The sequence below is a fragment of the Cicer arietinum genome, chromosome 6 (genome assembly GCF_000331145.2).
Source record: "Cicer arietinum cultivar CDC Frontier isolate Library 1 chromosome 6, Cicar.CDCFrontier_v2.0, whole genome shotgun sequence".
Taxonomy (NCBI): Eukaryota; Viridiplantae; Streptophyta; class Magnoliopsida; order Fabales; family Fabaceae; genus Cicer; species Cicer arietinum.
Window position 1 is genome coordinate 6,026,972 of NC_021165.2, and position 24,046 is coordinate 6,051,017.

At 31.8% G+C, this 24,046-nt stretch overlaps 5 protein-coding genes and 1 long non-coding RNA gene across 9 annotated transcripts in view; 3 read left to right on the forward strand and 3 right to left on the reverse strand.

Annotated features, from left to right (window-relative positions):
- The window catches only part of LOC101499084 (magnesium protoporphyrin IX methyltransferase, chloroplastic), a 2,995-nt gene extending 744 nt beyond the window's left edge, over positions 1–2,251 (forward strand). The window contains exons 2-3 of the mRNA XM_073370089.1: positions 18–529; positions 1,565–2,251. Coding sequence (XP_073226190.1) covers positions 18–529; positions 1,565–1,966 — 914 coding nt within the window. The 3' untranslated portion in view covers positions 1,967–2,251. The remainder of the gene's footprint in view (positions 1–17; positions 530–1,564) is intronic.
- Positions 2,252–2,882: 631 nt separating this feature from the next.
- Positions 2,883–5,455, reverse strand: LOC101513291 (trihelix transcription factor ASR3-like). The gene is made up of 3 exons (XM_004503784.4): positions 4,529–5,455; positions 4,035–4,076; positions 2,883–3,354 (listed from the first exon to the last, which is right to left on the reverse strand). The coding sequence occupies exons 1-3, from the start codon at positions 5,292–5,294 to the stop codon at positions 3,098–3,100; spliced, it is 1,065 nt and encodes a 354-aa protein (XP_004503841.1). The 5' UTR covers positions 5,295–5,455; the 3' UTR covers positions 2,883–3,097.
- LOC140920912 (uncharacterized) lies at positions 3,346–4,246 on the forward strand. Its single transcript, XR_012163578.1, has 2 exons — positions 3,346–3,498; positions 3,921–4,246. It is a non-coding gene; the product is annotated as an uncharacterized lncRNA (long non-coding RNA).
- Positions 5,456–9,048: 3,593 nt separating the features above from the next.
- LOC101499401 (uncharacterized) lies at positions 9,049–11,434 on the reverse strand. Its single transcript, XM_004503750.4, has 3 exons — positions 11,206–11,434; positions 10,445–10,822; positions 9,049–9,328 (listed from the first exon to the last, which is right to left on the reverse strand). Exons 2-3 carry the CDS (start codon positions 10,799–10,801, stop codon positions 9,299–9,301), a joined length of 387 nt encoding a protein of 128 aa, XP_004503807.1. The 5' UTR covers positions 10,802–10,822; positions 11,206–11,434; the 3' UTR covers positions 9,049–9,298.
- Positions 11,435–13,940: 2,506 nt separating this feature from the next.
- Positions 13,941–18,893, forward strand: LOC101499705 (uncharacterized). 4 transcript variants are annotated; one of them, XM_012716636.3, is made up of 13 exons: positions 13,943–14,292; positions 14,651–14,698; positions 14,918–15,019; positions 15,266–15,490; positions 15,888–15,970; positions 16,101–16,201; positions 16,522–16,645; positions 16,719–16,873; positions 17,103–17,239; positions 17,317–17,487; positions 17,632–17,856; positions 18,120–18,353; positions 18,484–18,893. In XM_012716636.3, the coding sequence occupies exons 1-13, from the start codon at positions 14,122–14,124 to the stop codon at positions 18,619–18,621; spliced, it is 1,914 nt and encodes a 637-aa protein (XP_012572090.1). In that variant the 5' UTR covers positions 13,943–14,121; the 3' UTR covers positions 18,622–18,893. The 4 variants fall into 4 exon arrangements, with proteins under 4 accessions (XP_073225903.1, XP_012572090.1, XP_073225904.1 ...); XM_073369802.1 differs by lacking the exon at positions 15,266–15,490 and having other exon boundaries at positions 13,941–14,292; XM_012716637.3 differs by lacking the exon at positions 14,651–14,698 and having other exon boundaries at positions 13,946–14,292.
- Positions 18,894–19,927: 1,034 nt separating this feature from the next.
- On the reverse strand, positions 19,928–22,911 carry LOC101500016 (calnexin homolog). Its single transcript, XM_004503753.4, has 6 exons — positions 22,588–22,911; positions 22,411–22,480; positions 20,828–21,954; positions 20,653–20,724; positions 20,428–20,544; positions 19,928–20,310 (listed from the first exon to the last, which is right to left on the reverse strand). The coding sequence occupies exons 1-6, from the start codon at positions 22,684–22,686 to the stop codon at positions 20,179–20,181; spliced, it is 1,617 nt and encodes a 538-aa protein (XP_004503810.1). The 5' UTR covers positions 22,687–22,911; the 3' UTR covers positions 19,928–20,178.
- Between the last annotated feature and the right edge of the window lie 1,135 nt (positions 22,912–24,046).

Below are 24,046 nucleotides of genomic sequence, written 5' to 3' on the forward strand. Positions count from 1 at the left end.
CCCAAACCCCAATAAACCTAACCGTTCCCCTACATTCTCTCCCGCCAACCGTAAACTCTCAACCGCATTCGCCATCCCCCCGCTCTCAACCGCAACAGCCGCCGACGTTTCCGGCGCAATAGACGGCACCACAATCGCCGTAGTAAGCGGAGGTTTCGTAGCCGGCCTCACCGCACTTCTCTCTCTAACAGACCCCGAGAAACGGCGGCGTGAACAGGCGGAGGAAGTTGGCGGCGGCGACAAAGAAGTTGTGAAGGAATATTTCAACAACTCCGGGTTCCAACGGTGGAAAAAGATATACGGTGATACTGATGATGTTAATAGAGTTCAACGAGATATTAGGTTAGGTCATTCTAAGACTGTTGAGAATGCTTTACAGATGCTGAAAGATGAAGGCTCGCTCAAGGGTGTTACCGTTTGTGACGCCGGTTGCGGTACTGGTTCACTTTCTATTCCTTTAGCCAAGGAAGGTGCCATTGTATGTGCTAGTGACATATCTGCTGCCATGGTCGCTGAAGCTGAGAAACAGGTTACTTAATTTACAATTTTGAAAATTTTGATTTGTGATCGGAGAATGGAGAAGTGTACAGGCTTTAACATGATAATTTATTTTACCTTATGTGAAGTTTTATTTTAGTAAATAAAATAAATGTAGGTCTAAATTGACTCCAAAACTGCATAGGCTAAAATATTATGACCCATACCAATATGGTGTGGCAATGGCATATGGACTTTTAATCACTTAAACATGTGGTCAGGGTTTGATATTGGACCGATGTTTACGAAGAAATATTTGTTGCGAGAGATCAACTCAATCAACATTGGACACTTAGTACGATTAGTCTTTGCAGCTGTGCGGATTATTCTCTTTACCCAAAAAATATAATCTGAACATAAATCACTTTATAGCGGATTCAATTAAGTATGCTTGGCTTTCAGTTGGGAGCTTCCAAACGTCTTGTTCAGAAAGTAAAGTTGGAAAGTAACTTTTGTTTGGTTTTCAATTGGTCTCAGTGTAAATTGAGTTTGCCTTGAAACTCATATTGAAGTGGAAGGGGATTAGGGGACTGCTACTTTGGAAAAGTCAGTTTGCATAATGAAATTCACACAACCTGGAGTTTACAAACTTCTCTTCAATCATACCCATAAATGTGCTCCACAGCACACTGTTTGTGCCTCTCAAAAACTTTTTGTTAATACAAGTTTTTCTTGCTTCCAACCAGCTATAAATATGTTCCTACTTCCTGCTAAATTCGATTCATGACCGTTGTGAAACCTTAGAGATCAAATTTGGCAGGTGTGCGGTCTGTCTACTAAGGATTCTTGGCCCTCTTTTTATAATGCTAGCCTCCTCAATGTCAGGACAATAATCATGTAATTGTTGGATAGAGTTTTAGTCCCTCAGTTCTGAGCCTGAAAGGCCAAAGAGCTCGGTATAAGAATAGGGCTGGGACGTGGTATCTCGAATTGTCCAAAACCATAGTCAAATTCATTTAAATCTATGTTTACCAAAAGCATATATGATCACAAACTAATACCTTAAGTGTGTTTTGTCACTTTGCAGGCGAAAGAACAACTCGTGTCTAGTGAGAATGGGGTGTCATCTTTGATGCCAAAGTTTGTGGTGAGTGATTTAGAGAGTTTGGATGGAAAGTACGATACAGTGGTGTGCCTTGATGTTTTGATTCATTACCCTCAAAATAAGGCAGATGGGATGATTGCTCACCTTACTTCTTTGGCGGAAAAGCGATTGATTCTGAGCTTTGCACCTAAGACATTTTATTATGATGCGCTGAAGAGGGTTGGTGAGTTGTTCCCTGGGCCTTCCAAGGCAACCAGGGCATATCTTCACTCCGAGGGAGATATTGAAAGGGCACTGCGTAAGGTTGGGTGGACTATAAAGAAGAGAGGCTTAACCACTACTCAATTTTACTTTTCCAGGCTTATCGAGGCTGTTCCTATGTAGCGAGGCCAGAGGCTTCAGAGGTAAGTTTTGCATCATTAAAGGAAATTCCTTCGACATGGATCGAATACGTAATAATTGACAGAACACTGACATAATTTGATCCCATGTAGCCAACCCTATTTAGAGGAAATTCCGTATGTATATTGTAAGCCATTTTTTGTTGTGCTTTTGTATGTTATGTCATCCTATGATTTGCTGGATATGTATATTTTATTTCTTCTCAGTGTAAAAGGAACTAGTGTAATTTTTTTTTTGTAATTGGAAAAAATTTCAAATTTGAAACTAGATGTCAGACTGTCAGTTGATGCGTCGATTTAATTTTATCTTGCCACTCCCTTCGGGTGATGACTTTTGTTCCTTTTATTATCACTCTCTGTCCGCAATTTGTCAAGGTGTCTTCAAATTTCTATAATGTGTAACACGATTAGAGAAGTATTATAACCGAAACCAAAATAGTTTTTTTTTGCTAAGCTGGAATTTGGGGAAAATACATGAATGTTATTTGAACATCAATCAAAAGCACCTAAATTCAACAATTTTTAATTGGTTAATGACTTAATGCAATTCACACATATTGATAACGCGGCTCAATGATTGGTTAATAGATATATGAAGATTGAATAATTAATTAACCATTAACTAAATTTTATTAACCACAATTTTAGGCATTACAATTACATATAGATTTGAACACGTGAAAAATGTGATTAATCACATTGAAATTTGTGGTTAATAAAATTCAGTAGATCATCAATGAGTTGCGACACTTGATATATCTATTAACTAAATCTAATACTTCATTTAACCATGTGTCTGAAATGCATTAACCATTTAAAAAGTTGTTGGGTTTTAGTGTTTCAAGTTGATGTTCAAATAACGTTTCTGGAAATAGATTACAGCATATGCACACTGGATCTGGAATTAAAAGAATAAACATCAATTTCATAAGAACAAGTGTATATGAAGATAAGTTTTCACAAAAATAAAATGATATGCGGCACGAAAACTGCTTAAAGGAGGAAATTGATAACAATAAATCAAGTGCCAAATTTAACAGCAATCGACAAATCCTTGTCCACAAGTACTTTGTCTGATGCCCCTGAAAAATATTTGATTTTCTTCTGAATTTATTTACAGCTTATCTGCAATTTTTGTGAGAGCATCTGTAAGCTTGCCAAGGGCTGCAACTAAGCTGTCCGTTTGTTGCTTCTGCTGGTCCCTGGCTAATTGGGAATTTATGTTCTGAGCTCCAAGATGGGCTTTCAGTATGTTACTATTCCTCCTTAGCACTTTGATGACATTGTCATTAAAATCTGTGTCTTCGGAATTGTCTGGTGATAATCGCTTTCTCTTGTACCCCTCATTCAATAAAGGTTCTCTCTGAAACCCTGAATCAATATATTTCCAATGAGATTGCCAAAACAAAGGGTCAAATAGTGGGCACCAAATAAAACCAATAAGACTTAAGTGTGTGAGTTTTCTTTTTACTCCTCCGAGAAAGGGACTCTTATAACCTGAAGTTTGGTCGGGAGGTAAGGAAAGTTTGGTCAATGATTATACTACTAGGGTTCAAACTCAAGTACTTCCGCAGGATTAATTTATTACGTATGCTTGTTTTGGAAAAACGTCTACTTTGTGTTTCATTTTTAATTACAAAGTCGTCTCACATTTTCACTTCATTTTGCTATAAAACTTCTCCACAAAACAGTGAAAATTGCAATTTTTTTAAAACGAGAAATAGAATGAAAACAATAGCTGTTTTGTAATTAAAAGTTCTAAAATCCAAGAGGCTCCAACAGATGCATACAAATATCTCCTTGTTTATTGTTGTAGGTGGTAACAAAGAGCTCTTTAGAAAAGGAGAAAATAGATAAAAAGAGGATGGTGTGATATAAAAATATGCTACCAAAACTTTGTTGCAACCACTAAAATTTCATGATTTGTTATATCACAGGTCTAGCAGAACATTTGGATAGCTTAAAAGGTTGAGATTCATAAGTTGCAAACAGGATTGGAGTGACCAGAATTAGAAAAATAAAAAATGGCAAAGCTGAGTTGATTTGATTACCTTGACCATAGGTCCCTTGGCAAGATGGTTGTTGCTGTCTCTCTGCTTATCAGTGCAAAGCAACGAGAAAATAATTGATCAATAAGAAAAAGGTAGAAGATAATCTGCATATCCTTAAGGAAACACAACTGCACTGATTTGATATATGAGCTTATTTAACCTTTGTACTAAAACGTTCACATAAAATAAAGTATTCAAAAATATTTTCTTCAGCTCTACCTTTTTCCTTTTTAATAATATACATTATTTTCAATGATATATATTATATTATGAATGACATAAAAAAACAAACTTAGATTTATTTTTCTCATTTACTAATGTTCATTTTAAAATTAGTTGTCCTTCATTCTCTTCACTCAAAGTAGGTTGTAATTATATTGTCCTGGAAACTGTTATTCAATGATGATTTTTTAGCATTAGTACAATCAAATTGACTATAATATAAATACGAAACTAATTAAAATGAACAGAAAGATATCATTAGAACATCTTACCTGCTGAATTAGGCACTGTGATTAGGGGTATTATATTGAAACTCCCTCTAATGTTGGTTTTCATAACATTTGGTGTTTTGAATGGACTGTTGCTGACCATATTCCCATTTGTATTTGTCTCAATGTTTTCCTCCTCTGTGCTCCAACCCATTTTCTCACAATCAACAGTAGCCTCATCCTCATCCTCCTCATTTTCATCCTCTAACGCCGCCACCGGCATTTCAACTTGATCACCATTCTCTTCTCTTGGTGCCATTTTGATCAGTGTCAGTGGAAATGCAGCAGCAGTACATACCCCTCCATCCAATACATTATACACAACAGAATCAAAGAAACCTGGCAATTTATTTTCTTTCCTCACATCATTTCTCATTATCCAAAAAGACTCATTCTCATCCTTTATATTTGACTCCCATTTCTTGATCTTCCTGTAATCAGTGAGAAGATTCCCCCATCTTTTCCTACACTGAACAGCACCTCTCTTGACACCATGTTGTTGACACAATGATGACACCAAATCCCATTTCGGGTCTGTATGAACTAACCCTGATGTTGATGATCTGTATCTACAAACCTGGTCACCATTTTCAACCACTTTCTTTGCCTCTATTAGAACAAGTGTTTCTTGTCTGGTCCATCTTGGGTGTCTTGTGGCTTTGATTCTTTCACTACTTTTGGGTTCAGCTTCTGTTGGTTGTCTTCCAACTGGTGTAGTTGGAGACTCAGCACTGCCTTCACAAATTTTCTCTGAATTTGGTTCACACATTTTGTGACACTATGGTAAAAACTTTGAGAAATGAGAATGGGATGAGACACATTCATTCATTCATATAGTAAAAAAATTGTGCTTTTATTCTAAGTGAATGAACTTCCAAAGGAGGATTGATATTTTCGTGTAGGTAACTTCTTTCCACAAGTGATTATTTTCCAAATATTGTACTCATTTATATGAGGTACCCTCTCCTTCCAACTAAGGAGTTGCTAAATTATTCTTTTTTAATTGCTATTTTAAGGTTATTTACACATGCTCAGAAAATTAATAAATTTTATTACTTCTGATACAATTATTTATCATTTTTATATATTGATTAAAAAAAATCATTTTTATATAACATTTTTAATTATTTGATATTTTTTTTTCTCTGTAATAAATAGTTAGAGTTATTTTTTTTCAAAATAATAATTAATAGTTAATAATCTTTTGAACTTTGAAATTGATAAATAAAAAAGAATAAAAATTTATTAAAAAATGACATTTTAAAAGGAATTGAGAGAGTATTTACTTACTATATGCACCAAATGTAGACCAAGAAACAATGTTTGAGAAAGTATAAACCTTCCTAGGAGTTTATACCATTTCTTACTCTCTACCAACTTCCTAATTTATCTTTTCTTTTTAAATAATTTTTCCATAAAAGAAAAGAATCGGATTTTCAAGACTCAATATCAAGGGATATCTTAAATTAAATTAGCCTCATAAATATAGACATGGTCATGGCAGAAGATAGAAACGGTCTAGTATAATAGTAAATTACATGCAGGTTTGGTAATAAAGAAAAATAAAAGCATATCTCACGTAAAAGGCTAAACTTCAAAAAGAATCGTCATTAAAATGCCAATGATTTTTTTCATAGATTAAATAACTTTTTTAATTCTTATAAAATTTACTTTTATTCTCTATAAAAAAATTCAACTCTTTAATTTTTATAAAAAAATTATATTTATTTTTAGTTTGTATTTTGAAAAGCTTTTGTAAAAAGCTGATATTCTTTATTTGTACAAAAGATTTCTTTAAAATCAAAATAAACTTTAAAAATAAATCATTCTTTTTAAAGATTAAATTTGAAAAAGAAAATTTGTATATGACTAAAAATATGTTTAATCATATTTCTATTTAATTTTTTATTAATTATATGTGTTTTAAAGTATGTCTGGAGAATTTTTTAAGTTCAAGTTAGTAATCAGTTGGATATATGTTTTATGAAATGATATCATAAATATTGAATGTCACGGATGATGTGCTGTAACAATTTTTGTGTTGCAGTGTGAAAGTAAAAAGTATTTATTTTAATAAAAGATAAATAACAAAAATGAATAATTAAATTTTTTTTTTTATAAATGAAAAAAAAAAGATAAAACATAAAAAACAAAAAGTAAAGGTATACAATTTTTTACAAGTGTAAAGGAGGAATATCAATGGTGTATTAAAACTAAAATAAATTATGATATCTATAGAAATTTGTTGAATAGTTTATAATGATATATTTTTTTTTTATATTTCCATCAAGGTATCTCTTAATTATATGTTTGAACAGATTATAAAATAATTGTTTACACATTATTTTTACCAGTTATTTTAAAATGAAAAGTATAGAAAATTATAATACACGATAATGTAATAAATCATTCATTTTAAGTAAAAATACATCCAACAGTCTCTAAACTTAATTTCAGATAATAATTTAATTATTTATTTATTTATTTATTAATTTCATTCTTTATTTAATATTGAGTAATTATTTGATTTTTTATGTTTTAAAATATTAATAATATTGTGTCCACTCGTATTTTAATATTTAGTTCACGAATTTGATTTGAAAATGAATAGCAAGAAGAAAAAGATACTGTCTTGGTGATTTGTAGATCAAATTTTAAAATACGAGTTCTTTATTTGATGAATTTGATGTTGTTGAAGATTAAAATGAGTTTATTTGAATATTTGAGTAATGAATTTGACGAATATATAAAATTTCTTAAAATTAATAATGAATTTTCTGGGTTTGGTTTGAAGATGATGATAAATTTTCTAATTTTATGTAAAAAAAATGATAATATTATTGACATTTTAAATAAATGATCAAATTATTATTTAAATAAAGGATGAAATCGAAGGAAAAAAAAGATAAATGATTAAATTATTATTTTAATTTAAGTTAAGAGAACACATGATGTATTTTGTCTTCATTTTATTAATCTATTTAGTTTGAATTTTTTGGGTCCTCTGTTTAAGATTAAAAAAAAAATTATAGTATTTTATTTTTTGTTATAATATTTTAATTTTTTTAAATAAAGTTTCACATAAAAATTTGTTTAAATAGTTTATCTTAAAATATTATTTTAAGTATTTTATCTATTTCCTACAACTTTTTTTGAATAATAAAATTTCAAAATATGACTAAAATGAAAAGCTATTTTGAGAAACTATCATAAAAATTATTTTTGAACAATATATATATTTTAAAAATATAATTTTTATTTTTTAAAATTTTATAATAATAAATATTAAAATTATTGAATATTAAAATTATTATTTTTTAATCGATAATGAATGAAGCTAAAATAATTTCTACCATTTTTACGTAAATTTAAAAATAATATTTTTTATAAAACATAAATTAAAAATCATTTTTTAGAAATTTTAAAGTAAAGAAAAGGACTCAATCTTTATTGAATATGAGTCCTGTTGTGAGTGCCTTAAGTAGAAATGTAGAATAATAGAAGATAATTAAACATGTATAATACTTTTTTATTAAATACATTTACTTTTGAGGAGTGATATGGTTTGGTGGCAACTAATTACTAACATTGAATATATTAAAAAAATACATTTACTTAGTAAAAAAAAATACATTTACTTTTATATTCTTAATCGGCCATTATTAATCTCCCAGTTAAAAAAAAGACTTTCACTAATATTTTAATTAAGGAAATAATAAAAAATTTACAAAAATAGTAATGAGAACATTTATCATTTTAACAAATCTAACGAGAGCTTTCTTGATTAATAATAATCCAAAAATCGTAATTAACAACTAATATATTTTAAACCAATCTTTTATCATTTTAATTTTTTATTTAAAAATAATTGATTTTTTAGAACAATTATCAAAGAACATTTTAAACCTCCCACAAAATTACGAGCTTCTTCTCAAATCTTATGCGTCTTCATATTTACAATTGTGTTGCGACTCATTCTCTCAAACTCATCTTCTCAATTGTTATCTTTTGGAAATATATTATGGTTGAAGATTTTATTCTACAAGTATTGAAAGATGATTTTTGTTATTCGGCATTTGTTTTTTTAGGCATAGTTTCTCTATCCATTTTGCATTTTCGATAGACTTCAGAATTGTCCTTTTCTATCTCTTTTAGGTGTGAGAGACTATAGTTGCTCGAGCTGTTTCTCCATTTTGCATTTTTGTCTTCTAGATTTTGTTTCCCCTTATTCTTCTTTCTTTGGGCTTGCACGTTGTTTTTTATATTTTTGAATAGATGTGCACGGAGCTTTATTAAATATTTCATCTAAAGATGAAATATTTGCTCTTATTTTTATTAGAAAAAGGGATTCCAGTTACAGGTAAATTGTACAAGACAGACGTTGAGATAAAGAGTGCTTTTGAAAAAGGGACTCCAATTTACCCTCCCTGTGAGTTGTGCTTTTGAACCAATAATCTGATATCATTTGACAACTTTGGGCAAGACAGTATGAAACTAGAAAAGCTACAACATTCACACAGAACTTTGTGGGCGTAAACTTGACCAAACAAATTAAAGCATGACAAGGTTACAGTTTCAAAACTCTGCAATTCAGAGATGTCGATTATTATGCAAACCACATGTAGTTATGTACTCAATAAATTAGTCCTAAAATACAGCAAAACAGGCTGCAAAAGTGATCAGATGCCACATTGCCAAGCTAAAAGGAAACAAGATAAAACAGGACAAAACCCAGATCAATTCCCGGCAGTTAATATGCTCAACAATTTTCAGCTATTGCTTCTTCTCCTCTGCTTTCCTTGGCTGGAAGAAGAGACACATAAAACATACAAATTAATTAAAACTGCTTTAACTACAGGCCTTAATATTCAAAAACAGAAAGCATGTCACTGAAGATTGTTAAAAGAAACCATATTAAACAAAAATATGAGTTATCTAAAAATAAATTATAAAACCATGCAGATACATTGTAGATGCATAAGCCTCTGCAATCACATAACACATAAATTTTCTGTCAAACAACTACTTTGCCAATGTAATTACTATTTAAATCTGAAACACAATTATTCCATAGCATGGTAAGAAATTAAGTTCATTGTATAGTATAACCCACTAAAAAATACAACATTTCCTTATAATGAAAATGAATATGACTTTCCTATGCTTTGTTTTATACTATGAGCATTCAACATCAATTGTCATGTGTTGAAAACTTGGAACCCCAAACAAAATGGTGCGGTTGAAAGGAAGCCCTAGCCACATATTAAATTTGCTTACCTCTTCCCTTTTGGTCTTTTGACATCTCACATGCAGTGCATATTATTAACATGTTTCCATCTGCTACCCTCAAATTCAAATCTGATTCTCTGAATCACTTGTTGTTTAATACACAACCAGACCTCGCATGCCTTATAGTTTTTGGCTCATTGTGCTATGCATCTACCAATACCTCTCACACCAGTAATAGAAACATTCTAATTCCCACTCTACCGGTCAATACAAATTTGCCCCAATCTCTTGAACCACCTCATATCCTACCACAATCAAATCAGTCCTCTCAACCATCCTCAACCAGTGATGTTCCTCCCTCAAATAAAATATCACCCAGACCAAAAATTACTCTACGTCTGAATTACCTAAAGAATTATCACTCTAACACAGCCAATTGCAATTTTACTGCCAACTCATTTTCAGGTACATTGCACCCTTTATCTCAATTCCTATCTTATACTAAGTTATCATGAACCATGTCCGAATCCAAAACAGAACAAATAAAAGAGAAAATGGAAAAACATAAAAGCAGTGTTGAACTTGAAATTATGAATTGGATAAAAGAAAATAATGATAAGAAAACATTAATCACAAAAGAAAGGAAAAACATATTTCAAAAAAATGAAACTTAAAATAAAGAAAACGCACTTTGGTGCCAGGTGCATGTTGGGAGAGTTCCTCGTCGGGGATGATAACAGGCCATTGCTCCCCTGCTTCACGGAACATCTGTTCAGTCTCGAGAAGTTGACCCTTATCCAGAATCATCTTCGTTATATGGTGAGCCGGCGTCGATGTTGCATCAAATGCTTCTTCCACACCGTTCACAAACGTAACGGTGATCTGTGGCGGGTGCTCCACGTTTCCACGCTTTACCTCTACTTCACAAGCAGGATTCGATTCCTTCGCCTTTCGTGAGTTACATTGCGCTAAAAACTCCATACACGATGCCATTCGTGGATCCAGAGCATTGAACTCGATCTTCACTTTCGATAGGAACTTCAGCATTTTTACACTCCTTCTTTCTCCCTATTTTGCACAATAATCACAATGGAAGTGTGTTAAAGAACCAACAGAGCTCAATCAATTTCAAGACAATGATTGATGAAATAGTATATCATAGGATTCTGGAACATTGGAAATAGTGGTTTAAGCAACAAATTAAACAATCTCAGAGGCAAAATACAAGATTAAATTCGAAACTTTTAAAGGAAATAAGATTAGGTTCTCAAAGAAAAAAATGGGCTTTAACTGAATCAAATATGAAATTAAACAACCCAGTATCTCAATTTATCCCAAAACATAGCATTTTCGGATTTTGAACAGTAAGGGAAAGTTAGGGTTTCAACAAAAATTGGGTCAATTCAGTTTTCGAAGCTTAAACAATAAATAAATAGAAGAAGAAAGCTTACCCTTGAAGAATAAGTAGGCCACGGCGACAGGGGAAATCCGGCGCGGTGGTGATGACAAGAAACCTCTGTTTCAAACAAAAAAAAACGAGAACAATAGAGGAACTCGGAATTGAGGTGAAAGAGGAAGAAGAAAAACGAGTTAGTGGCGCTAGGGTTTATTGGAGGGAGAACAAGGATTCAGATTCACTTGTTTGTTTGAGGAGAGAGAGAGAGAGAAAATTGTATCGCTGTTGTAGCTCAAAATTATTCACTGCAGTTTCTTTTTCCTGCATTACATTGGTGACCGTCTGATAATGATCAAAGAAGACTTTAATTTTATTTAATAATTTAAAATATTAGTTTAAATCTTACTCGTGTGATCAAAATTGGACAATTACCCGTGTCCGATCTATGTAGCTTAAATCCCAATAATGCATTAATATTTTGCTGGTTGTACAGGTTAGTTACATTTTCAATTTTTTTTATAAAATAAAATTTAAGGTGAGGATAATATCGATACAGAAAATATTTGTGAACTGACTATTTCTAAAAATAACGAAAATCAAACTTATATACAAATCTTATATTTGTTTTTTTAAATATCACAAAAATTAAAAATATGAAATTCTTTTTTTTTTTATGAGGAAAGGATATACATTATTGATATATATTGTCTTAGAGATGACTATTATAATTAACTTACATAGATGTAAAATTCTAAATTCAAACTTAATCATATTATAATTTACGAATTGATGTAATATTTAACAACGTCAAATAATATAACTTTACTCTACTTAAATTGTATGACATGACAAAATAAACAATTTATTTGATTGGGGGAGTATGTTAATTGTACTCTTACATATATAGCATATGAATTATAAAAAGTCTTTATATATTTTTCTATAACTTTGCACATTAGTCCATGTAATTTCTCGCATTCTACAATTAGATCCTTATAAACTTGCAAATTATTTCCTGTAAATCATCAAATTTTACAAATTAGTTCCTGCAGTCTTTGTAAATTGGTCCTCCAACTTTTCCAAAATTTGATTTTGGCCAAAAAAATTTATTATAACTTTTGCTCTAGTTTTTGAACTTTTTATAAACATTCCAACATTGAATAAACAGTTGCTCTATCTAAACAATAAAGTGAATATAATTTAAACATTTGAATTATTTAGAATTTTAATTTCCCTAAATTTTTAATTACTTATTTGAAACACATTTAAAAATTACAGAAATCACACAAAATAAAATAAAGATAGATAATTCATTTTAGTAAGAAATGCTTCCTTCTCCTAACATCTGTTGTTATATGTCCCTACCAGTTTTATTAAATAGACTTCAATGTGTTTGAAGATGAATAAACCATAGATTTGTTCCTACAATATCCATTATATTCTACAAATATAACAAGAAATCGCTATGTATTATTTTTTCAAGGACTAGTATTAATTTTTTAACTTTTGGTGCAAAGTCTAGTATTAATTTTATATAGTTTAAAAACCGCATTAAAAAGAAAAAATAATTATAGTTTTTAAATTATAACTTAACAAATGTCGATATTATTAGGTTAATATGATTTAAATTTAAAACTTCGACTTAATTAATTATAGTAGTATTTATCGTATATTCTATAAAAAAAAAAAAGTAACACTTATGAACTAAATTGACGATTTATTATTAAAGGAATAAATTATAAGTTATACAATTAGTTTAGGTTTTACATATTACAATCTACTATAAATAAATCAACTCAAATGCAATAGTTTAATACACATACATTGAGAGTTTACACCAAGATGAGAAACTACTATTTAATCATGTCCCACCACTAATTTTATAAAAGTGAATTATTCAAATAATATTTCAAGAGATGTTAACTAAGAACCAAAGTGTACAGAGCAAATAGGAAAATTGATACTGTCAAGTGTTAATCAAATTAGTAATGTATTTTGCGAGTTTGAAACATTTTAATGAAATTGTAAAATATTTGATTGCGAGTTTGAAAATATTTTAATGAAATTGTAAAATATTTGATAATTTATTTATACATAAATTTTTATCGTTAGATATTATGATATGACAAGATAAGATATTTGACTATTGTTATCGCTTTTAGCTGTGCAGGGGATTCATTTTCCAGTGAATCAACAAAAACAAGTGGTTTTATTTGAATAAAATTTATTGATATAAGGTATAACAGGTCAGTTGGATTTTACTTCTCTACCTCATGCAGATTCTGCCTTTCTACTTCCTAATCCAACTAATGGAAACAAAATTGTCGAATTTAAAATTTAAATAATTATTTCTGCTCTTAATAGAAATTTTATTTGAAAGTCAAATTAAATAAAATTAATATACTAAAATAATAATAATTTAATAGTAAAATAAAAACTAACTAAATCATATTCTTTTAGAGGAGATTAAAATTTATAATATATTAATTATTTTAGTAACAAGCCAAATTTAAAGGTTTGTGCGAGTAAATATCACATATATATTACATCATTCTTTTTTAATTATTTTTTCTATTAACGGGGCCTTGTAGATGTACAGCTACAATTCTTCAACTTGAAGTACGTACTGTTGAGAGTGTTTAGTCTTGTGTTGAGTCTGTTGAAGACTGAGGTTTACGGCCACAGATTCACAACATTACAAATTACAAGTCAAATTAACACTCCTATTAGTATTTATACGTTTTCATGGCATCATCACTTTTTGTAGCTTTTTCGCATGAACGGAAGAGGCAAAATGAATTATTAATCAATACTAATATTTTATGATCATAATAATAATTTATAAAAAAACATTAATATAATATAATATGGATAATGCGCTTAGACGATCCAAATCCAATATATGAACTGAAAGTTGACTTAATCAGATAGAGAAGATCGAATCATCCCTCGCCGTGAGAAAGAGAACGCCATGCTGCCGAATAACAAGTGTCGTCCAAATGCAGTTCAGAAACCGACACGTGTCAGCGGTGGTGGCACTAACAAATTTCACTTTTCTGTAACAATAATTGTTTGTTGCTACTATCTTCTTCTCGTATCCACTGCTCCGCTTCTCGCTTCATCGCACTCATCGTTTAACATGGTAATTACTCTTTCTCGTTTTTATTAATAGAAATATACTATTAGAATGTAAATTCTATTTATTATTTTAATAATTATTATACTTCCTTTCAAAAATGTCATGAAAGTTTTGATTACTAGTTTTCAATATTGAATGACACACCAAATTAACTAACGAAATAATTGAGCTCAAGTGATTAACGTCTTTCAGTTAAAGATCAATTCCGCGTTAAAACTCGAACTCTCTGCCGCTCATTTGAGTCCCACAAGGTTTAGGAATTAAATCAATGCACTTTTACTGCTAGCTAGTTACACTTTATTTATCTTAAGATAAGAAATACAATTTTCTTTTTTGCACACCCTTGACAAATGTACAACAGGTTAAAACCATAAAAAGAATATGGAAAATATTCTGCCAGAAATTACAGGTTAGTGTCTGCTTAGTGATTACTTAGATTTGGCTATACATGTTCACCAACAATGTTTGTTACTAATTTAATAACAAATGTTTTATTCAACTTGTGTGATGAACTATATGTAGCATTAGTTTGGTGAACCAAGTTTAAGAGCAAGTGTTGTAAGAATTCATTTATAATATCTAGTTATTTTCATGATGATACCCCTTTTTCTATTTTGTTATCAACCAGGGAAGTATGAACCAAAATCAATTTTCAGAGAATAAATGTTGTGTTTCCTGCTTGAGATGTTCCTTAGGTTTACTTGATGCCAACTTCTTCACAGATAATCAGGTAGTTTCTATGACTTGTGAGTTTTTTGGCTTGTTACTGTCTATGAAATACTGACACAGACACCAAACATGATACCAACACGGTAATAATTTGAGAAAATGAATTAGTTGAATATAATCAACGTGTCACATCTCGGTTTCGTGTTAGTGTCAGATACTGATACATATTAGACACTAAAATACTCCTTCAATAAGAAGTGTCAGGGCTATAGAGATTACTATCGATGACAGATTTTGTTCCTTTTAGATTGAGGAGATTGCTAAGGGTGTAAATGAGTTAAATATTCCAATTATAAAAGCAAATCGGGAACTTGTAGCATCTAAGAATGGAGGGTTGCAATATCCGTCGCCTTTAGTTTTCAATGCTGATTGGGAACGTCGATCGATTAACTGTGAAACTAAAAGGTTCACACATCCTTCCATTTCTGGAATACAGAGACCTGAATCTGAAGAAGATATCGCCTTTTTGAGTGTAAGTGATCTATATTGCATAAGTGATCTATATTGCTGACTATGCGCTAACTTGCTTTCTACTATAGACTTGTTTGAGCTTATCTACTAATACAAATACTTGTGAGACTACTTGTGAGACTGTTTGAGAGAGTTTATGGAAATAGCTTATAACATGTCTTTAAGCTATTTTCAGCTTATGTTTATTAGCTCTCCAAGATACAGCTAATGAAAATAGCTTATATGGAAAAAACTGACTTTATTTTATGTTGTAGAAATAGCTTATACATAAGCATTTATATGATAAACACTTATAGACAGTTAAGTTGTTTGTGCAAACAGGGCCTATATCTGATATAAATATATTATCACAAGGTACAATTTCACCATTGGCTTTTTTCCCATTTGTTTAAAACCAGGTTCTTGAGTTAGGTGAACTCATCAAAACAAAGAAAATTACTTCTCAGGAGCTTACACAAATATTCTTGCGGAGATTGAAAAAGTAAGTATTAGAATGCTTATGTGCTAGTAATTATTGAAATATGTACCGCGTTGTGTTTTAGTTTAGTCGAATTCCAAGATTTGAAACTTATATCTTCCTAATTAACTTTGTCACCTGGAATGAATACCAGGTACAATCCTATTCTTGAAGCTGTAGTCACTTATACTGAAGAACTGGCAAACAAGCAAGCTGAAGAAGCTGATGAGTTGCTTAGCCAAGGCTTCTATCTAGGTAGGTATCTTCTTAGCTTGTAAAGATGTGAATATTTGAATGTGGTGATTTTTATTTTTAATTTATTTTCCTTCAAGTTAATACTTTTAGCATTAGAAAGATTATTATGGACCGGTGCATTATTCTAGAATTCTAATCATCGTTGTATCATCAATATATGACTCATAGACTAACTAGAAATTTGGCCTGTCTATCCAATACCTTCTAAATGATTCAGTATTTTTATGCTGACACATTCTACATCCTTTTGGGATAAACGTTATAAGCTATGAAGTATTGAAAAACTTTAGTTTTAAATTAAATCTTGGTTTTTATTGAAGGGCCTCTTCATGGGATTCCTTATGGATTGAAGGACATAATATCGGTGCCCGAATACAAAACAACATGGGGATCAAAGTCATTTAAACATCAAGTAATTGACATGGAAGCTTGGATCTATAAAAGGTGAGACTCCTAACAAATGAAAATCTACTACCATAAATTATGTTTCTATATATTTGATGTTGTTGTTAAACAGGTTGAAATCTGCAGGGGCTGTTCTCGTTGCAAAGCTTGTTTCTGGATCATTGGCTTATGATGATATCTGGTTTGGTGGCAGAACAAGGAATCCATGGAATATTGAGGAATTTTCTACGGGTTCCTCTGCTGGACCTGCAGCAAGCACCTCAGCGGGTACTTTTCAATTATCCTCCGTTAAAGCTTGCACTTTTGTTTCTGTCTTTTATTTGTTTCTTTCTTTCCCTGATCAATGCTTGCGTATAGTGAATCATATTTAGAGGTCCTTTCCATTATATGGTTTATTTTATGATTTACTGGTCAAATGTGTCTTAGATTTTGTTTGTTTCCTTTATATACGAGATATGTGTGTATTCAATTGTGTGATTTTTTTTTATTGTGACAGGTATGGTTCCATTCGCGATTGGTTCAGAAACAGCTGGATCCATAACGTACCCTGCAGCTCGATGTGGTGTTACTGCATTGCGCCCAACTTTTGGTACTGTTGGTCGAACTGGTGTAATGAGCATATCAGAAAGCTTGGTAAAACTTAAAACTACCATGTTCTTCTATTGTATGTTGTATGTTAAACTGACATGTAAGTTGTAACCTTTATCTAGGATAAGCTTGGCCCTTTCTGTAGATCTGCAATTGATTGTGCTGTTGTTCTGGATATTATTCGGGGAAGAGATCTTGACGATCTCTCATCAAAAGATAGCTCCATTGATGATCCATTTCTGGTTGACATTACTAAGTTGACTGTTGGATATCTTGATGATGCCGAGATGGAGGTTTGTCTGTCGACTAATTTTATTGGAAAGACATATGTTCAAGTTTTGACATCAAATATTGCCAAATTCCATAAAGTCATTTGTTTTTCTCGAATTTGTTGGGATAATACATGAAACTAAACTTCTTTTGCTATGACAACTCAGGTAGTTCATGTTCTTGCGTCAATGGGTGTCGAGATGATTCCTTTCAAATTGAATTACACAGTTGAATCTGTTCAAGGTATATTAAATATCACAATGGATGTTGATATGCTGGCTCACTTTGATCAGTGGCAGCGCTCCGGGGAGGATAATGTGTATGAAGCCCAAGATCAGTGGCCCACTGAACTACGCCGTGCTCGCATAATTACAGCAGTGGACTATATACAGGTCTTTTATTCCATTACCTTAAATAGTCAAATTAAACTGTGGGCATCTTTGATACGAATAATTCACTGCATTAATTGTAGTGATAGAACTATGAGATTTTAGGATACCAATGACCTCGGTATCCACCAGTACACCGTGCCTGCACTGTTTTTTATTTTTCGAAGTTTGGCACTTGGCAGAAAGATCATGTTAATGTTTACATGTAATTATTTATTTTTAGCTACAATATATTGGCATTCAGGTTTTTAAATCATTGTATGCAGGCACAAAGAGCACGGGGAAGGCTAATCAACGAAATAAGAGAGTCTTTTACCGTGGATGCATTCATTGGCAATGCAACAGATTGGGAGAAAGTATGCATAGGCAATCTTGTTGGTTTACCAGTCATAGTAGTGCCAACAGGATTTACTAATATCTCTAATCCCCCATCTGGTGGCAGCAGAAGAAGAACCACCATCACCACCGGCATTTATGCTCCCCCTAACCGTGATCACATTGTATGTTTGTTGGGCAATCTGTGTTTAATATCTTCTAAATTTTTACTAGGATAATCATGAATCAGTGAGTTGATTATCTATGTGTTTATCATTCGATATCGCAGCTTATTTCCCCACTCTTTATTTGTAGGCGCTGGCATTAGCAATGGCTTATCAGGAAGCCACTAATCACCATAAACAGCGACCGCCTATTAATGATCTCGGTCCAAATGATAAGATACCTGATGCATCTATTGTTGCTTATCCTCCCAGGGTTTTTGGTCCTTGAGCAACTGGGTGCAACAGCTTCAGCACTGAGTTTTACTTGTAAAAAATGTGTTCCACTGCTACCAATTACAGCTAGGAGCATTGGTAATTTCTGCTGCGTATCATATGTATAGATAATAATCATTTTAGAGACTAAAACTGGGCAAACTATAGCATGTACCATTATGTTCGGCGGTTCATGATGATCACAAAATATAGTCATTAGATTGATCTACACACATAGCAATATAGTATACCTGAAACTCCAAATTATTTATCTTTTCCTTCACAAAGTTCTCCTCTTCCCGACCAGAATCACTCTCTGTCATAACCATGGTCATTCCTCTAAGCAATGGCATATCTAGGACTAAGGATTATTAGGAGTGCAAATTATTTAACTTTAGTTAATAATTTGAGTAAATCACAACCCCTTCCCTTCAGAGATCTTGATATTTACTCCATTTTTAACTTAAAAACCGTTAGAGAGTGATCATATCTAGTTAGAATGGTTTTTTTTTTTTTACATAGATACTTTAGATTAAAAGTCTCATTTTAAACAACACATGCACCTCTCTCTAATGTATCGATAGTTATTTTTTATTTATCTTTTCAATTTGTCCTTTTTATTTATCTTTTCAATTTGTCCCAAACTAAATCACAAGCTGAAAATTATACTCCATTAAAACCCGCTGAAAACCAAATCAAACGATTTATTTTAATTAAATTTATTTTAATTTAATAGCTGTTAAATATTTCTCTAATTTTTACATTAAAAAAATCACTAGATATATCCCCTTAATCGAGATATTTTAACAAGAATTTCATATCTAATTTTAATTTAAATATTAACTAAATTAGTTTAAACTTACAATATTATCCTTTATATCTTGATGGCCCACCTTTTCTAGTTTTATTATTCTCTAAAATTTCGTTATTGTGATCAAAACGGGCAACATAGGAAAAATTTCAAATTGTCAACATATGAAAAATTTCAAATTGTCAACATATGAAAAATTTCAAAAGTAAGCCATTAAAATTAAACGTAATTAAAAAATTATTACATAATCAATAAAGTTTAAAATAGTCCACTTGAATTAAGTATAAATTCAACATTTTACATTAACTACTAATAAAAATCAATAGTTTTCCAATTATTTTCAAAAATGCACAAAATAGAATGATGTATTGTGATTGAATATTGCTTGTAAAACAATTTTAGATTGACAATACACTTTAATCAAACTCCAATGTTTTTATGCATGCTTAAATTGGGATTGTAGTTAACCGTGGGAATGTTATTTGGCGATTTGATTACTGTGCACCATAACTAAAAAGAAAAAGAATAATAATTGTACAACCTGAATTAGTTTTAAAAACTCAAGTCTCCAAAGTGACCAGCACTACGCAGAATATCTGATCTACACTACTTATGCATGCATAGATATTCAAAAAGTGAAGGAGAAAATTGCAAACAAAGTGCTACTGAATAATGGAATTAACATAATCTGCAACTAAGCTCAAAATTTGTGTGACACTGGTGGTGATCTTGTTCAGCCGCCCCTGTCTGGTTTAAATCATTTCAATTCTCTCGCTTTACCCTCCGTCGTGGAGCCGTCTTGGATGTCTCCTCCTCTTTGTTTTCCTCATTCTCTTCACTGCCTTGGTCAGTGGAAGTTTTTGGGGCTTGTGTGTTTGTCTTCTCCACTCTTGTCTGCACAAGAAGAGACATAGTCCAGTGGTCAACATGTAGTCCAAAACAAAAATAGAAATGAAGTAAATAAAAATTGATAAGAGCAAGTTTTTTTGGGTACAGGGAGTTTCTACTCACTGGTTTTTTCTTCCCACCAAAAACGATCCTGAGGAAAATTGTCAAGAAAACAACCACAACGGATACAAGAATTCCAATAGTGAGATTCGGTTGCTTTTCACCCTTTTCAATGAGATCCTGCGAGGCAGCATATTATAATTCAAGTCATAATCCAACAAGTGAAACATTACACGTATAAGTGAAGCAAATGCCCCAACACAAAAATTTGTTTTGTTTTTTACTTACATATAATTTAAGCTTGTAGGCACTCAGGAATGGAATGTCTGCAATCTTGTATAACAGTTCAAATACCTTCTTCTGCAAGGGCAAAAAGTAAATCATGCATAAGAAAGAGGAGAAAGCTGGGAAGGCAAGGCAGTAAAAGAGAGAGAAAGAGAACAACAAGGTGAGATGACATTACCTGCAAGCTTGCAAGACCACTTGATTCAGTCTCCAACTCTTCTTCCTTCTGTTTTTCTTTCTCAATAGTAAACTTGGGCTTCCATGTAGTTTCACGGTATGATGCTGCAATCTTGTCATCTTTAGCTATCAAAATATTGTCAAACAATATGCCATCCTGCATTGTCCATATCTCAATACCAATAGCAGCAATAGGTTCAAAATCAGGTTTTTTGAGTTCAAAGTAGTCAGGGTTTGGAATATCCTGAGGCTTCCATATACCCTTATAAGCTGGATTCTCAATAAGAGGGGCATGCCATTTTCCCTTATATTCTGGATTCTTTTTCATTGGCCTCTTCCACTCACCACAACCAGGGGCTGTTTCACACTTTGGGTTACTAATCTTTGGTGCTTCCCATTCACCATCCTCCTCATCATCCCAATCTTCTGGTTTTGTAGCTTCTGGGTCGTCTATCTCCTCAGGCTCATCATCCAACCATCCTTCAGGTTTTTCAGCTTCTTCATCAACAATTTCTAAGGGTGCATCCTCATCCCAGTCTTCTGGCTTTGCTGCATCTGGGTCTGGAATTTTCTCTCTCTCGTCCCAGTCCTCAGGTTTCTTATCATCAGGATCCGGGATTGTCTTGGCAGGGATAAGGGAAGGCTCGAAATCCTCAGAAGATAAGAAATTTGCCTTTTTCTTCTGTTCCCCATCAATCAAAATTTGCAACTCATTGTCTGGTTTTAAAATAGCAGTGTACACATGAGATAATTTATCAGAAGGAACAGATGGGGGATACTTGAGATGGTGTTCGACATACTCTCCACTCTTGGGATTCTTGTGCTTGAAAATGAAATGCACCTTGTTTGTGGCCCCACACTTGTCAGGACCAAACATAATAGAATATGGAGAATCATTGTCAAACTCCTTGGGTTTCCAACCAGCCTCCTGTGGGCGAAGATATTTTAGATATGCACCACCACATTCAAGGCCATTCTGAAGGCGAGTCTCAAACTGAAGAACAGCTGTTTCATCCTTAAGATTCGCAGGTTCATCAAGTTCTTTAACAATAGCATATTTCCTTGCTTTCTCACTAACAAGAAGCCCATAATCATCATGCCCCTCACTTTTGGCATGCTTCCAGACACCTAAAATGCACGGGACAATCAACTATTATATCAATTTTGAATGAACAAATTATCTATCACATCACTATAACTCGAGAGGTTTCGTTTCGATCTTTTCCATCGAATCTCGACCAACATGTACCAACTACCAAGAGAACTAACCGGCCAAAATATGAACATCGGGAAGGTCATGCAAAACTAAATTTTAAGGACAAGGCAAAGTTATCTTGCAAATCGTTTCGTAAGTGCAACTCAAATGGATCTGTAATAGACCCCTTTTACATAGGAAAAATGTATTAGATTCGAAATCGGGGTTGTATGTGAGTAATTCGATAGAGCAAGTAAGAAAAAAAAAATACCAATGAAACAAAATTAGAAGAACACTAACAAAAAAAAAAAAAACGCACATTCATAAGATGGTAAACAAAACAAAACGCAATAACTCAAACTCCAAAAGAAGAAATAATTATTTATTACCGTTGTATTCATCCTTCTCAGAGACAATCCAACGGCCATCAAAAGCTTCATCAAATGAGTCATAGAAGATCTGAAAAAATATGAACATAAATAAAACAATTAATGAATTAAAAGATGGAATAATCGAAGAGAGACAAAAAAGGAAAGTAACAATTAAAAAAGGAGAAGATGAATAACCGCGTCATCGGAAGCACGAAGAAGCTGTAACGATGCGGTAGAAATGACGAATAATAGAACTGCAAAGATTCCTAGAGGGATTCGCCTTGGTTCTCCCATATTTCTATTTCTGTGTGTCACGATACTGTAACCCTAACACTGAAATGAAATGTTAGAGAAGTTGAAATATTCTAATTCTAAAAATAGAGTGTATTTAAATCTCAGTGTTGTTCGAAGATGGGTGAGAGTAGTTCCCGTTTTTAGATCTCAACTCACACTTCCTGCGACCTGTTTCAACCAATTATGTTATGTTACACGTCACATTACCCAATAATATATTGACACGTTCTATTGTATTTTTTTGCATATTTTTCCAGTCCCGCAAACATAACAAACATCCATTTCTAGCAACAAAATCTCACTTTCCATAGTACTTCCTCCATAATGAGATCCAACCCAAAATAAGTTGCTTGCTGTTTTTTTTACAAGAACTAAAAATAACTTCAAAATAGGTGAAGTAATATCCAAATTTTAGATTATATATATAATATTAAATTAGAGGAGTTTTAATATGAAAGGTTAAATCTGAATCATATAACTATATATAGATAGTTAAAATTCGAAGTACTTAATAATTATAAACTACAATTTTAATTTTTAAAAGTGTAGAGTGATATCATTTTGGTTACTAAATCAACCACAAGTATTATTAATCATTTAATCACCAAATCGTGACGTGAACAATTAATATGTCAATGTGTCATTGTCTTACCGTCATAAATATAATTGATTTAATAGTGACCAAATGACGATAAAATTAAAAGAATAAAAAATATAATGTAATGTCAATTTAATTAAATATCTAAAAAATACAATTTATTGATAAAATAGACTTAGATAAATATAACATAATGTTATTGGACCGAAAAATTAAAATATATAATTTAAGTTGTATTCATTTTCAAACAAATTCACGAAGACACGTGTTCATTCCCAAAAGAAAAAACTAAGATTTTAGAAGAAAATGGTTATGATGATGAAAAAGAAGAAAGGTGAGGAGGAGGAGGATGAAAAAGAGAGTGCAGTTATCATGTGTTTATCAGTTCCATAGTAATTTTGCATTGGGTACTCTTTTAACTTTGATTGTTAATGAAAATTATCTTTCTAATAGAACAATTATTGCAATATTAAAAAAAATGCACAATAAACATAGTACATAAATTAAAAATATACAATAACTATTAATATAAACATGCATTAAATTGAACAATCAAAACAAAAGACGGTGTTGGCATGTAAAAAGTGAAAAGGCAGGTGCCACATTTGCAAACATCACATTCACTATATTACATACATTTACGGATGGATTCGAACATCGTTGGGTCTAAATATTGTAAACTATGCCAAACCGATTTTGATCACCCATTCGACCCTTTTATACACACTATTTTTTTTCCAGATAAATGTATGATACACTCTT